General features: G+C 39.1%; 1 protein-coding gene across 3 annotated transcripts in view; it reads left to right on the top strand.

Moving 5' to 3' along the window:
- The window catches only part of sned1 (sushi, nidogen and EGF-like domains 1), a gene marked incomplete at its 5' end in the record, with an annotated part of 30,028 nt that overhangs the window by 13,722 nt on the left and 1,713 nt on the right, over window positions 1–14,593 (top strand). For 2 of the 3 annotated variants that reach the window (XM_083911123.1, XM_083911121.1), the window contains 18 exons: window positions 823–915; window positions 1,040–1,174; window positions 1,529–1,648; window positions 1,951–2,067; window positions 2,968–3,111; window positions 3,523–3,696; window positions 4,342–4,455; window positions 4,550–4,663; window positions 4,769–4,882; window positions 5,007–5,123; window positions 5,279–5,566; window positions 5,811–5,994; window positions 7,597–7,709; window positions 8,887–9,165; window positions 10,402–10,534; window positions 10,637–10,719; window positions 11,590–11,688; window positions 12,042–12,158. In XM_083911123.1, the coding sequence (XP_083767249.1) occupies window positions 823–915; window positions 1,040–1,174; window positions 1,529–1,648; window positions 1,951–2,067; window positions 2,968–3,111; window positions 3,523–3,696; window positions 4,342–4,455; window positions 4,550–4,663; window positions 4,769–4,882; window positions 5,007–5,123; window positions 5,279–5,566; window positions 5,811–5,994; window positions 7,597–7,709; window positions 8,887–9,165; window positions 10,402–10,534; window positions 10,637–10,719; window positions 11,590–11,688; window positions 12,042–12,158 (2,538 nt within the window). The remainder of the gene's footprint in view (window positions 1–822; window positions 916–1,039; window positions 1,175–1,528; window positions 1,649–1,950; window positions 2,068–2,967; window positions 3,112–3,522; window positions 3,697–4,341; window positions 4,456–4,549; window positions 4,664–4,768; window positions 4,883–5,006; window positions 5,124–5,278; window positions 5,567–5,810; window positions 5,995–7,596; window positions 7,710–8,886; window positions 9,166–10,401; window positions 10,535–10,636; window positions 10,720–11,589; window positions 11,689–12,041; window positions 12,159–14,593) is intronic. The other variant, XM_083911122.1, reaches the window with a different exon arrangement.

The raw sequence follows: 14,593 nt of genomic DNA, 5'->3' as shown, positions 1-14,593 counted from the left end.
TTCTGGCTCCCATGAGAGGTTGGTGTCACCCTCTGATAGCAGTTGTTGCAAGCTTCTTTTTTTTTCACCAAAAGCTCTTTAATAGTATTTGAGCTATTGCAAATGCATGCTACTTCTCACCCTTGAGCTGAAATAACTATCAGTGCTTATATAGGCTCTCTTAAATCTCCCAAATACTTTCCTGCCTGGCTCACTTGGAAGGCACAGTGGAAAAAGGAGCATGATCCTCCAAGGAAGAGAAAGTAGTGGGACTCAGAAGTGCCTAATCAGGTTCTCAGATCAAAGGGCCCGGGCCGCACAGGTGGCCAATGAAAGTGGCTCTTGCAAATTAACAATCCATTAATTGCCCTCAGGGCCATACATTTTGGTCACAAAATATGCTCCATATCATCAGAAAAATAATACCCTCCACCGAGCTCCCGGGACTTCAAAGGGGAGCCATTTAGCTGTGATACGGCCATGTCCTTTGATCCACTGCTGCAATTAGGAAGGAGAGGAAAATAAAACATTCTTACAATTTGTACGGAGCGGATGTGCAGCATGCTGACTGGTAATCTTTTGGTCCTGTGAACTTTGTTGGAAATGATTAGGGAAAGAGGAATGACAGCGAATCAATACATAGTTTACAGTATAGCAGATGAAAGACGCTCAGCATATGGTACACATGTTGAACTTTATACCCTCTGCCTATGTTTACACTTATACAGAAAACTTAACATAATTTAAGTACTTGCTTTCAAGTAGCCCGAGCAAAGTTTCCTGCTTTGAGCCTCCCTCTCTCTCACACACTCTCTTTCTCTCTCTTCTTTCCTGTGTCTGCAGAGGAATGTCTTTGCCAGAATGGGGGTGTCTGTGTGGACCTAAATGGGACTTGTGAATGCCCTTCAGGCTACACAGGACTCTACTGTCAGTTTGGTGAGTATGATAATCCTATCAGGTGTCTCACAAGAGCTTTGATGGATGTGGAAAAAAAACGTGGGATCACAAATGTCTCAAACCAGAGATTGTGAACCTGTCATTCACAATGCCTTTCTCTCAGAAGTAACCCAGACGCCATGCAGTAACAGCAGACAGTGTCCTGATGGAGGTTCTTGTTTGGAGTATGGAGGAGCCTACCTGTGTACATGTCAGACGAGTGCAGCAGAACTAGATCATAAAGACTTCTATCCCTATGGTAAGAGCCTTAGGCACCAAACCAACAACACGGCACTTTGCAGCTATGTGTCATTACATGAGCAGCTGGTTTCTATAGTGACAAACACATTTTTAAACACACTGGTCTTGACAAGTGTCACTTTCTATTTCAAAGGGAGCTGTCACATTTGCAGTTTACATTTATGATGTGGAGAGAAACTTCAAAATGATTTATGCTGTTGAGTGTTCTGAGAGATTTTGTATTTGATCCAATTATAAACTGACAAATAATCTGTGTTTTTCCAACCAAGCCCATGTGCTCGATTAAAATTAAAGAGGTTTAACATTTCCCAGTGCAATGGAACACAGTCAAGTCTCGGTGTGTGTTTTTCAGTACAGCCCCGATCGGTCTGCGACTCCTCTCCGTGTCTGAATGGGGGCTACTGCTACGAGCGGGATGGAGGCTACACCTGCGAATGCAAATACGGATACTGGGGAAAGCACTGTGAAAAAGGTAGCATTATTGATAAAACACTAGGAGAATAACATTCACATGAAGTGCCTTTATCAAAACATCCCTCAGACAGTTATTATTACTCAAGCTCTACCCAGCTTTAATGCACCAGGAAACATGCCATTACTCGTAATGCTACTTGAAATCTTACAACGCTGTAAGGCTTATGATAATTTGTACTTATGAGCTACTTTCCTGAATTATGACTTCAATTGCAATGTACTGGAACAGATTTATTTTGTATGATTAAGAGCTGGAGTGGTCTCTGCTTGAAGGATTCCCTTCTCCCTGTCTCTTTCCAGTTAGACAAAATACCTGTGCTTCTGGTCCCTGTCGCAACGGAGGCTCCTGTAAGGAAGAAGCAGGGAGTTACAGATGTGTGTGTCCTTACAGATTCACGGGAAAACACTGTGAAGTGGGTATGTGCCAACCTCAAGTACTATTTAAAACATTCTGTACTCAAAAGCCACTCAAAACTAAACGTTTTTTTCCTTGCAAATTTATGAACGCATTTGAGTCAAAATACATAGTAAGCACTCTCATCACCGGACAACCCCACTTCTCTGAATGATCTTAATACCTGTGGCACGAATGTAAATATTTGGATCAGTAAAATTTTCGTGAACCTAAATGAGCAGAAAACTGAGATTCTACTTCAAATCAAAAATAGACAGATACTGCTGTCAGTGTTTGGTTGTCTGTTTTAGACTCTTTAGAATTATGAAAACATTTTTTCCTTCATCTCAGGAACATCACCAAAATTTGCTTAGATTATAGCAACTCTTATTTTACCGGGCTTTCAAAAGGGTCTTTAAAGGTCCCTGTTGCAGCAATTACCATTCTTATATAATTTAATTGTGACATCACAACTGTAACTAGCTGCTCGCAACATTGCACTGGCTACCTTTATCTTTTGATGTGAAAGTAGTTTTGCTTGTTTGTAAAGCCTCATATAACGTAGCTTCTTCCTCAGTGACAGCCTTTCATATTATGGTCCAGCAAGAACATGTTGATCTTCCACTGCCTTACTTTAAGACGGTGAAATACCCTTCTCTTGGATCTTAGACCAGGGACTTCCTTGTTTTTAAAAATAAATTTAAGACCTAATGTGGCTTTTAATTTGGTGTAATTTCTTAAATCTTAATCTTTGGTATTTATATCCCTTTTATCCTGTTGGTGTTTGGTATTGTTTTTAATCCTGTCTTGTTAAGCACATTGTGCTGCATCTTTACATGAATGTTGCAAATTATTATTATTATTATTATTATTATTATTATTATTATTATCAATTGTAATTCTCAGTGTATGTCTTCTTGCAGGCAAACCAGACCCCTGTGCTTCCAGCCCCTGTCTGAATGGGGGGACATGTTTCCACTACATAGGAAAGTACAAATGTGAATGCACAGAGGCCTTCAGCGGTAGGCACTGTGAAATAAGCAGGAGATCATTACAAACCGGCGCAGGTAAGCAGACTGTGTGTCACCACACTAGTGTCCAAATCTCGCTCCGAGTTATTTCGTCATTGACTTCAATAGATTGGTTCAGACAGGGGATATCCTGAGCTGTTAAGTTTGGAGATACTGGCTTTTCATCTGAAGATAATTTTATCAGTGTTGCTGCACTGGAGGCCCCACATTTACAGATATAGAACGGCTACACAATCTATATTAAGTACGACCTGATGATTCACGTCTACATGCTCCAACAGCATGCTGAAGTTAATTTTAGGAGGACAAAAACGGAATGCCTGAAAGGAAAACACCTCTGTTGCTTTTAGTCTGTTCTGGGTGAGCTCCTTTAAGCCCCAGTGTGCGTGAGCTTGTGTTACTATGCAGCCATGGCTGACATTTCCAACGTGTTTGAATTCATTTCAGAGCTTGGCTGTGGTCTGCCTCCACAAGTGAAGCACGCCGAAGCCCAGTTCTCCTCAACAACACCAGGCTCGATGGCTGTGTATATATGCCACTCAGGCTTCACGTCTGTGCCCAGAGCCACCCAGAGCATCTGTGGTATTCAGGGAGACTGGAGTCAGCCACCCATTTGTGAAGGTCTGTAACATACAACAACACGTGGACCAAAACCCATCAGCAACGTTTTATGTAAATGTGGCCATTTACGTGAAAGCGATTCAAAAGTTTAAAAAGAGCTTTCTTAAAATGCAGTTTCTGCTTCAGTGCTAAAATATTGTATTTATATGTAATTTTGTATTCAGATTCTATGAGCACATGTAGAGCTCATTCCGTTAACTGTTCATACATGCGTGGGCCGCCCCAGTAGCTCACCTGATACCACAGCAGTCTGGATTTGATTCCAGTTCGGGCCCTTTGCTGCATGTCATCCCTCTCTCTTCACATATATATATTTTTTAAATGCTAATAAGTACATAATAAAGGATTTATTATAACAAGGCAGCGGCAAAGTGCCATGAGGCAACTTCATGTGTTTAAAACAAGAAGGAATTCTTTGTAAACTTAGGTCAGCATGTCACAGGATTATATGTCAATAAGCATCTTATAAGGACTTATAGGGTTTTATTACCTATTAACGCTTATTACAAGGACCTTAATATAAAGCTTTACCACCCCATCTTCTAATGATCCCTGGAAAGTCCTAAATAAGATTCCAGTTATTTTAGCTATATAATCGTTTAGGTTTAAGTTGCTTTTGAGTTAAACTGATTCTCCTCATTACAGAGATCAACGAATGTCTATCACAGCCTTGTCTTAATGGCGGTACATGTCGGAACCAAGTGGGATCCTACAAGTGTGAGTGTGTTGATGGCTTCAGTGGAAACCGCTGTCAGACAGGTAAAGCCTGATCAAGGTCTTCTAATCTTAAATGCAGAAATCATAATGCACACATAAGTAGTTCCTGTGTCTGTGTTTTTTCATGTCCCTTCAGACATAAATGAATGCCTGTCAGAACCCTGCAAACAAGGGGGGACATGTGAGGACCAGCCTGGCTCCTATCTGTGCCATTGTTCTCAAGGCTTTAAAGGCCAGAGCTGTGAAATAGGTACAGTGTTCATTCAACAGTTACATTACTGTTAACGCTCACACATTTTAACATGCAGATTATACAGGACAGTGATCCAATTCTATTGTGAATTTGTGTGTACAGAGCAGGACGGTTGTGACTCCAACCCCTGTCTAAATGGAGGTGTATGTCGGGGCTACAGACGGAATTATTTATGCGTGTGCAAAGATGGCTTTTTTGGGGACCAGTGCCAGATGTGTAAGTAAATCTGAACTGCCTCAGAAGTCTGTTTTATTCATGTTAAAAGCTAATTCACACATACATACACTCAGTTGTGATGTGAACTGTGTTGTGTTAACTGCTTGCCTTTGTTGCCCCCAAGTGGAGAACCCATGTGTACTGCAGCCTTGTGGAAACCGCGGCCTCTGCAGGAGTGACAAGAGAGGGAATTACAACTGTGTTTGCAGAGCAGGACACACAGGCAAAGACTGTGAGAAAGGTCAGTAAGAGTCACGCCAAAATGCATCAGAGTCCAGTTCAGTCAGCTTGTCATCTGTCACCTCCATTCTCTGTAGCTCACCCCCTGTGTTGCAAAGACAACACTGTAATTATTGAATGTATGAATTTTACATGTAAGGTTGCCACTGTTCCCAGACCTGTTGCCTCCCTCTGGTCTCCATGTGCTGCGAGTTGAGGAGAACGAGGTGGAGCTGCGCTGGGATGAGCCAGAGCCCTCACACGCCTTGATCAGCGGGTTTGTTGTCACTTATGGTCCCCTGGGACGGAGCAATCACAAAACAGACCAGCTGGAAAGGCAGCAGTCCAGCCACATCATGCGAGGCCTGGTGCCCGGCCTGCTGTACAACATCTCCACCTTCTCCATCAAACGTAACACCAACAGCAACGACAACAGCCAGCCTGCCACTGCATTGATACGCACCAGTGAGCACACTCTTTAATGTTGTGGTAGTAAGAGAAGAATCCTGGAATGTGTTTCTCTCTGTTTTATTAGCATGACTTTGATTGCATGCTTCCGTGTGTGTGTGTGTGTGTGTGTGTGTGTGTGTGTGTGTGTGTGTGTGTGTGTGTGTGTGTGTGTGTGTGTGTGTGTGTGTGTGTGTGTGTGTGTGTGTGTGTGTGTGTGTGTGTGTGTGTGTGTGTGTGTGTGTGTGTGTTTCTGTGCTAGGACCTCGGCGGGTGGAGCAGCTGCAGGTGGTCAATGTGTCCTCTTCTCAGGTTTGGCTGAGTTGGCTAGTTCAGGCAGCTCGTCATGCAGCAGTCAGCCGGGTGCTCGTGTCTCTGTTGCCTTCAGATGGCAGTGAAGCTCGCACTGCTGTGCTCAACACAAGCACCACTGAGCATACCTTCAGGTCAGGGCCTGCACTATGCTAAAAAAAACACTGATAACCCAGACTTGTAATGTATTGTATTTGTACAGACCCGCACTATCCTATGTGTCCACCAAATGATGCTGTTGCACTTTGAATGACTTTGGGTAGTATACCTTTGAACCACTAGAGGACACTATTTCATCACTGTTTTGATGCTCTGAAGGCCAGATACTACCGGTAAATAGGGTAAAAAAAGATTATCATGACACTTTCCCAGTTGATGACATATATTAAGACAGTTTTCAGAAATTGTAATTTAAATATGCAAATGATGCATTATCGTATTAAATATATACTTTTTGCATACATCTCAAGAACAGAAATGTGAACATAGGATAAAGCCAGGTTCAAAATTCAGTTCCCTTTTTTGACATATGAGGAATTTTGGATATCTCTTTGGATCACTCCATAAATCAGGAAATACTGGCAACAGACAAAAGAAAATCCAAGCAATTTGGGCCACATTTTTAGAAATAAATATTTCTAATCATTATTTAAATAATATATAAATAAACCTCTCTGTAAAAACCTTCAGAATGTAGATATGAATAAAACATAGATGTCTTGAGTATTAAGGTGCTTCTGAAGTGGAGAGTTCTGGCTTAGAGTGAGAAAAACTATTTTTGAGAAAACAGACTTTAAATATGTATTTAAATTCCGTATGTTTTTATTGGAAACTACTTTACATTAACAGACACAATATCTAATCAAATCCTTAGCTTATATACACACACTGGAGATCTAAATTAGAGAACAAGCTATTAATATTTGATTTATTCTAAAATACTGTAATAATTGTTATTCAGAATTTATATAATATTAGCTGTGGTTATGCCACTGATGTCCTAACATGTTTTTAAAATAAGACACTTCAACAAAAACCTTTATTTTGTGGGAAAAAACAGTGAGCAAAAATTAGAGAACAGTAACCATTGTGTCAGAAGAGAATAATTAAGCAATGTTTACTAAGGGCTATAGCATTCAGAAATGAACAGGAAGTGTAGAGGCCACAGCTTTGAATGACTTCAGCACATCAGCGCCCACAGGACATCACTAGTTTCTCACACTGCTCTGGTTTGATCTTGGTCCATTCTTGTTGCAGTCTCTTCCACAGTTCAGGAACTGTAGTGGGTTTCTTAGACATTACTTTGTCGGCAAGGATTTTCCAGAGATTGTCTATGGGGTTTTCTATTAAATTCTGAACAACAAAAAATAACAGTATTTTCAGATTCTTTTGTGTGTATTTATATATATATATATATATATATATATATATATATATATATATATATATATATATATATATATATACAGTATACAGTATACTAGCACATATCAGTTTACCTTTCAGATAAATCTACAGATGCAAATAGAAAAAGTGTAAAAATGTAACACTTAAATATGTATTTGAAGGCATGTTATGGAAACAAATTAGCCCAAAATCTAAAAATTGTCCTGTGCATAAAAACAGTTTGTTTTGCCTGCCATGTCTGGCTTTAACAGTATTATGGGGATAATAAAGTTAGGTATCATGCTTTGTTTGCTGTAGTGCAATCTTTTGTGTGCCTTTCTGTTTCCCAGTTCATTACTCCCTGGTCAGATGTACACAGTGGATGTGTTGACTCAAAGTGGAATCAGACCAGATGAATTTCCCTCCACCAGCCACTCAGCTGGACCACTTCACTTCTGGACAAGTAGGTCACATATTACCATTCACAAGTTATTAGAATGATAATAACATGACTGCTGAATGCCTGATTAGATGCTAGTGTGTCAGGATCCTTTCTCATTTAAAAATGACACCTCTGCACATCACCACATAATGTAGACATTTGATGTAAGGAATTTGTTATTGCATTTCATTCATTGTGGAAATGCTGTTAACATTTATCATATGGTTGTTTATTTAATCAGGACATATATGTGACCACTCGTCAACTAAAATTTCACTTAAGCTTCACTTTATTTCTTCTTTTTCTATAACCTCATCCCCTATAAATATAATTAGATTAAAGACCAAAATTAAGAATATTTTATGTTAATTTCCATTACATATACATTTCTCACCCAGAAAAATATGTCACCCTTAACCTGACCAGAAACAGACGTATGTTTGTGCTCAGTTAAAATCTAGCACCTTGTCTGAACGCAGAGGAGGACAGAAAGTGTAACTTGTTTGATTTGGATAAGGTTGAGAATGAAATGCATTTTATACTCGTTTTATTTTATATTATTATTATTATTATTATTATTATTATATATTAGTCCATTTTATCATGGTCTTCAAATGAATCTTTTCTTGAAAATGACTTGACAGGTGAATGTAGATTACTGGAGATATAATAAAAGGTATGTGAATTAGCTCAGTTTTTGTTAGAGGCTATCGTCAGTGTATGAGAGTGTTTTATGTTTCATTTGTTAAGCTTATATCTGATATAATGTGTTTGGACACATAGGGGTACATATCTGCTTCTCCTTTTGTTTTCTTTTCCCTCTCTTCAGTATGTAATGTAAGTAGTTTCTTGTAAGCACATGTGGATTGGCACTTTTGGGTCCATGACGCATAAAAATATACATTCATTTGTTAAACATAAATAGAAATATTTTCAAAGGGGAACGTTCAGATTTTTAGCAGCATGTACCTCAATGCTGTGATAAAGCATCTAATGAATTGGCAGTTTGACAGACAAAAGCGAGCAGCAGCATACAGGTCCAGCTAACAAATAATTTAAGCATTTAACATGACACTAAAGAACCAATGCAAATAAAATAAATATATATTTACTGTAGACAACAACTAAACAAAGCAATAAGAATACTTTTCATGCTCTCCATGAAACAATCTGACCGCCAGCATGTCTTTCTCCTCAGGGCCTCTCCCCCCACAGAACCTCTCCCTGTCACATGTGACCACTAACTCAGCACTGATCACTTGGAGCCGCCACCCGAGAAACGTCCCAGATGGCTTTGTGGTCAACGTGACCCGAGGGTTGAACACCAGGAGTCGCTTCCTGCCCAATGGGAAATTAGGATCATATACTCTGCGTGAACTGACGCCAGGACAACACTACTATGTGGCTCTCACATCCGTGAAAAGCACAGGGCAGGAACAGATCCACAGCACACCTCAACACTTGGCCTTCACCACCTGTGAGTGCCTGTGTTTGACAAAGATTGTTTCTCATTAGCCTTTCATTACATGAACACACACACACACGTGCCATTAGGTGGCTGTGTTTCCAAAGAACATTTCAGTGTCATGATTGTGCTGCGTGCTATGATGGGAGGTTGCTGTAGAAATTAGATTCGATTAGATTAGATTCGATTCGATTTGATTCGATTTGATTAAAAAGATTTATTAATCCCCAATGGGGGGACTTTATTGCCACTAAATAAACTCATACAGGCAGCAAACAATAAATACATTACATTCACAGTACACAACAAACACAAATACACAGCACAACAATAACACCATAAAAAGCCATTTGAGACACGTTCAACAGCTGTTGACAAAAGTTTTTGGAGTTGTTCAATAGAGCACTGAGGAATCCTTAGTCACTCAGAATGAGCTTCTGAGTCCATTAAACACTTTGCAATGGACGGCCTTCAAAATAAAGAAACATTTTTAATTTGGCCCTTGTTCCCTTTTCCTACAGTGATTTCAAGTGAGTCTGGGGTAAAGCCAATAACTGAGCCAGCCTTTCCTGATCAACTTATTGATCCTGCTTTTATCATCCACAGTGATTCTAATCCTCCAGCTGAGCACAGCATAAAGAGGACAGTAGCTAAGATTCCCTGATTAAATACAACCTGAAGCTTCTTGCTGATATCAAAGCCTTCTTGAATACAACAAGAAGTTCACTTTCACTTAATTGGCAAGTTTAGTTTGCGCTCCAGGTAGACACCAAGACATTTATAAGACTGGACAATTTCTATCTGCTGGCCCTTAATTATCACTGGGAAGACCTCCTCTCTCTTCCTATAGTGTGATAATAAAAAAGGGTTAAAAACTGTGTTTTGTGGGGCTCCTGTTTAAGTTAAGCTAGTGTCAGACAGTTTGTTATCAAGCCTGACAAACTAAGGTCGAAACAAGAGGTAGTCCAAGAGTCAAGCAACAATTGTGTTGTTCAGTATAAAATCATTTATTTATTTGTTAGTTAAAATGTGTGGTTAGATTGTATTAAAAGCACTAGAAATGGCAATAGGGTGCTATGGCGGGCTATTTATCTGAAATGGACTCTGAGAATGTACAGGTATGTTTGGGACAAACCACAAACTATTTGCTCAAATTCACAATTTGGCTTCAGTGAATCTATCAAATTTCATATAATTACCAATAAGGGAATTTTAAAACAAATTCTGTATGCATTTCCTTTTACACAGTGCCAATGGGGGCAAGATCAGTGAGAAGAGAGAGGCCAACCGGGACTGGGCAGGTTGGACGCACACTTCCCCCATCTCAGCCTCAGGACCTGGGAGGCACAACAGAAACAGAGAACTCAGAGGAGTTGCCCAGGTACACAAAGAGTATTGTTTAGAGCATATACAATGGTCAGACTTTGTTTCCAATGATTGCAACCTTCAATGCTTAACAGTAAATATTGTTTCTATGTTGCAGATACACAGAACTCATTGACAGAAGGGGAAAGATAACAGCCAGGTTCACTCACTTGCCTCGAAAAGCCATCCGACATCGTACTAGTAAGTACAAATAGGAGCAACCGCATGATAAATATTTAGTGAGTCACTACTATAACATTGACTATTTTCTAAAACATTGCATGCATTCATGCAATATGTCCCACAAAAGGTAATGCTATCATGTTGACATAACCACCCAATAAAGTAATTCACTCTGCTTAAAGTCAGATCATCTCAGCAGGACATTATTACATTCTCTGACATCTAGTAACAGCTACCCTAACAAATTGAAACAGTTGTGGTTTGCTCAGGATGTCCAAACAATGAAAGACTATCTTATTTGCTTATCTTGATGTATATGGAATAACTCAGGCTATGGTCCTATCTCCATATGGTCCTAACCATGGCCTTTCTGCATGACATACTGTATAATTGGTCCTCTAATGTAAACTGGACACTCGGCGCTGTCACGCGAACAGACCTACATTATCTGACACACGCCATCCGCTTTATCTAGCAGATTTTGATAAAGCCAGAAAGCAATAACTTAAAGGAATACATTTTTTTCCTTTCTTTAACTGTTCATATGATCAGTTTTTGTAGTTTATTTATGTTTTTTACTTAATGCATCCCAGTGCAGAGGTTTATAGCCTAGAGCCTAAACACAAAAACAGTTTTACAGATGTTATCTTGTGCTCTAGAGAATAAGCTTCCTTTCTAGGATTGTTCTGCCCCATTTAATGATGTTACGCCCATGATGTCATACTATGATTTTGAGCATTTTGTTAAGTCCTTTACGTCATGTTTCATTGTTCCTGAGGAACATACACAAAACCGTTAAAGTCTCTTAGTATAACATTGTAATTTTGCCTTCATTAATTGTTTTTTTTTTTAATGCTGATTCATAACAGGAAATGTTTTGCCTTTCAGAACCTGACCCACCACTTAAATTAGAGAAGATGGAAGAAACAACAAACAAAATCAGCCTTGCACTAGAGATTCAAGAAGAAGGTTTAAGAACGAAGCCTGGTAGGTCTTTTGGTGGCACATCTGCCCTTGTAATTGATCCCAGCTGATGTGGTGCACATACATGAGATTAATGTCCTGTTGGGAAAAAAAGACTACTTATTAGTCTTTAGACTTGTAATTTATCGCTGTCGTTATGTGTGTTTGCCAAGAGCTGTGATTAAATTGTCAATGAGGAAGCTAACCTTGAAAGACAGGATGTTACATTCAAGAAAGCAGATTGGTAAAAAAATAATAAAATAAATAAAAGGGGGAAGTGGTGTAACAGCTGTAGATAACGTGGAGCAGTGGGCCTGAAACTTGAGACCCATATTCATTCAGTACTGTGAATGTTGATTGCAGCTGTTGTCTTATAGAGTTGCCACAGGACTGCCGCAGTCTGCCCTGCCAGAACGGGGGTACATGTGTGAACGGAGGCGACTCCTTCAACTGCGACTGCGCAGCAGGGTTCAAGGGCAGACAGTGTGAACTGTGTAAGTTTATGTGCGTCCTCTCCACATACAAGCACACACACAGGATGGTTCCAGTGAAAGGAGGCTGCTTTCTAGCAAATGTGCTGGATAAAAATGAAAATATGGGGTTTCTGTAGTGGGATCGATTTTTGTTTTAAAAATCACCGATGTACACCCATCCATCCATTATCTATGTCTGCTTATCCTCTGCATCCTCTGGGGGGGGGGAGTTTATCCTATCCTATCTGGCATTAGGTGAGAGGGACACACATGTAAATGTTTCCTTTAGAACAAAGGGATATTTTGCTATATAAATACTGTGAGAGTATCAAAACAGAGAGTTTCAGACAGAGGGTGAATTCATGTATATTCAGACAGACAGAATGAGAAAGTACTTTTTTTGAACATTAAAGCATGTAAACACGTTCTAATAGAAACCCAGAATACAAGTATGAATCTTAAACGGATCATAATATGGGACCTTTTAAGTCTACATAATGTTGATCAGCTAGACTGGAAACGCTGTAGAAATGCTTGCTAGGATCCATCCCCTGTCACCATAAACTAGACTCATTATACAGAAAATACATGGATAATATACTAGTTCAAATAAAAACAATACAACCTTTTGTATTCCAAAAGGCATTCAACTGATTGGTAGCATTCATGCTCACTCAAATAGGTACATCCTTGCTTCTCCCAAGACGTTCACTCAGCATCTGTTCTTAAGTCACGAGTGCAGGATTTACAGTGCTGTCTTTGTGTTCCCAAGAGTTTTGTTTTCTCTCTATTTAACTATAGCATTTCAATGTGTGAATGTACAGTATAATCTAGGTTAGATTTGCCTGTCATCATGTAAACTGACGTAGAGCTCTGAGCTATGTATAGACCTCTGGTTTCCTAAAAGCAGGAAACACGCTCCACTGACAGTTGACCCCTCTGACATTTAATGGCTCGGTTAACTTTGAGGCTTCGGGGCATAAATGTACAACATAACTCGAAGGCACAAAGCACCATATTATTTCCACCACTTTCCTTTCTTTTTTTAGGAAGACGGTGGTACATTTATAACTTCTTCTGAATGTTGTGGGGGCTGTATGAGGCAGCGGTGTATTATCCGGGAACTATATCTGTTATGATTTTACTCCGATGAACTCTGTTTTCATAAATTCATCTTGAGCCCAATTCGTTAGGGTTCATTTCGTTTAGGGTCAAATACCTCAAAATAACATTTTGTCTGCATCTGTGACACTATTTCTTCAGGTTAATACACACAACAATATTATTAATGAAAAAAGTGTGTTTCAGTCCTTGTAAGATAAGCCTTCTCTCTCTAAAATAAATCAAATCCTTTAGCAGTCCAAATTCCCAAATCTATTAGATGACTGGAATCTCCCCATCACTCATTAATGTTTAAGATATACGGTACAGTTCTAACTTAAGCTGCCAGATTGTTTTAATGTATCTATGACGGACTGTAAAACTGCCAGCTGTCTGGAGGAAAAGGTCTTTTCAACATTCCTACTACAATACTACTTTGCATGGATGACAGCCAGTAGGAATGCAAATTAATGATCATGGAAACATAGGCTATATTTAGTAGTTGAGTAGTGGATTATATGCTGCCAATATTAATTACTAGGTACAATTCTTAGGAGCATGAATAAAATGTATTTTTTGCTTAACAAGAATGTATTTATAGAGATAGTTATTCAGATCATTGGTGCCTCCTCCTTCATGAAAATCAATACGCTGCTATTTGCTTTAATTCAAAAGCCAAAGGACAGTCACAACCTCCCGTAAAAACGACCTTGCCAATATGTTTTTTTTTTGCAGGCATCACAGTTCTTATGAAAATAAAATTGTGTGATCGCTGTTTGCATTATTAGCAGGATTTTTAATTCCATTATTATAATATGAAAATGCATTCACCTTAAAGGTCCCATATTGTAAAAAGTGATATTTTCATGTCTTTTTTATTATAAAGCAGGTGGAGGTGCTATATATATATATATATATATATATATATATATATATATATATATATATATATATATATATATATATATATATAACATGCTCAATCCACATAGAAATGCAAAGAGTCTATATTCAGAAACTGTGTCTTTAAACGAGCCGTCAGGACTTCTGTACAGCTGTGTTGTCACAACTATACCATATATACATAGGTAGAAAGCGTGCTACAGTGACATTGCAGTCATTCCCTAGCTGCAATGTCGGTGCAGAGACGCCGAGAGTGTAGATGGGAAAGACCCTGAAATGCCGACCAATTTTTTAACATAAAGGCATGTAAACATGTGCTTGCAGAAACCCAAAATACAAGTATGAACCTTAAAATGAGCAGAATAATTCCCTAGTATAATAATAACAGCCTGCAATAATGAGCATCTTGAAATATCAGTGGACTTTGTGCTGGATACACTGGCTGATATATT

This window comes from Echiichthys vipera (assembly GCF_963691815.1).
Source record: "Echiichthys vipera genome assembly, chromosome: 3".
Taxonomy (NCBI): domain Eukaryota; kingdom Metazoa; phylum Chordata; class Actinopteri; order Perciformes; family Trachinidae; genus Echiichthys; species Echiichthys vipera.
The sequence above is the reverse complement of the archived record's forward strand: the minus strand, read 5'-3'. Positions and strand labels throughout refer to the sequence as shown.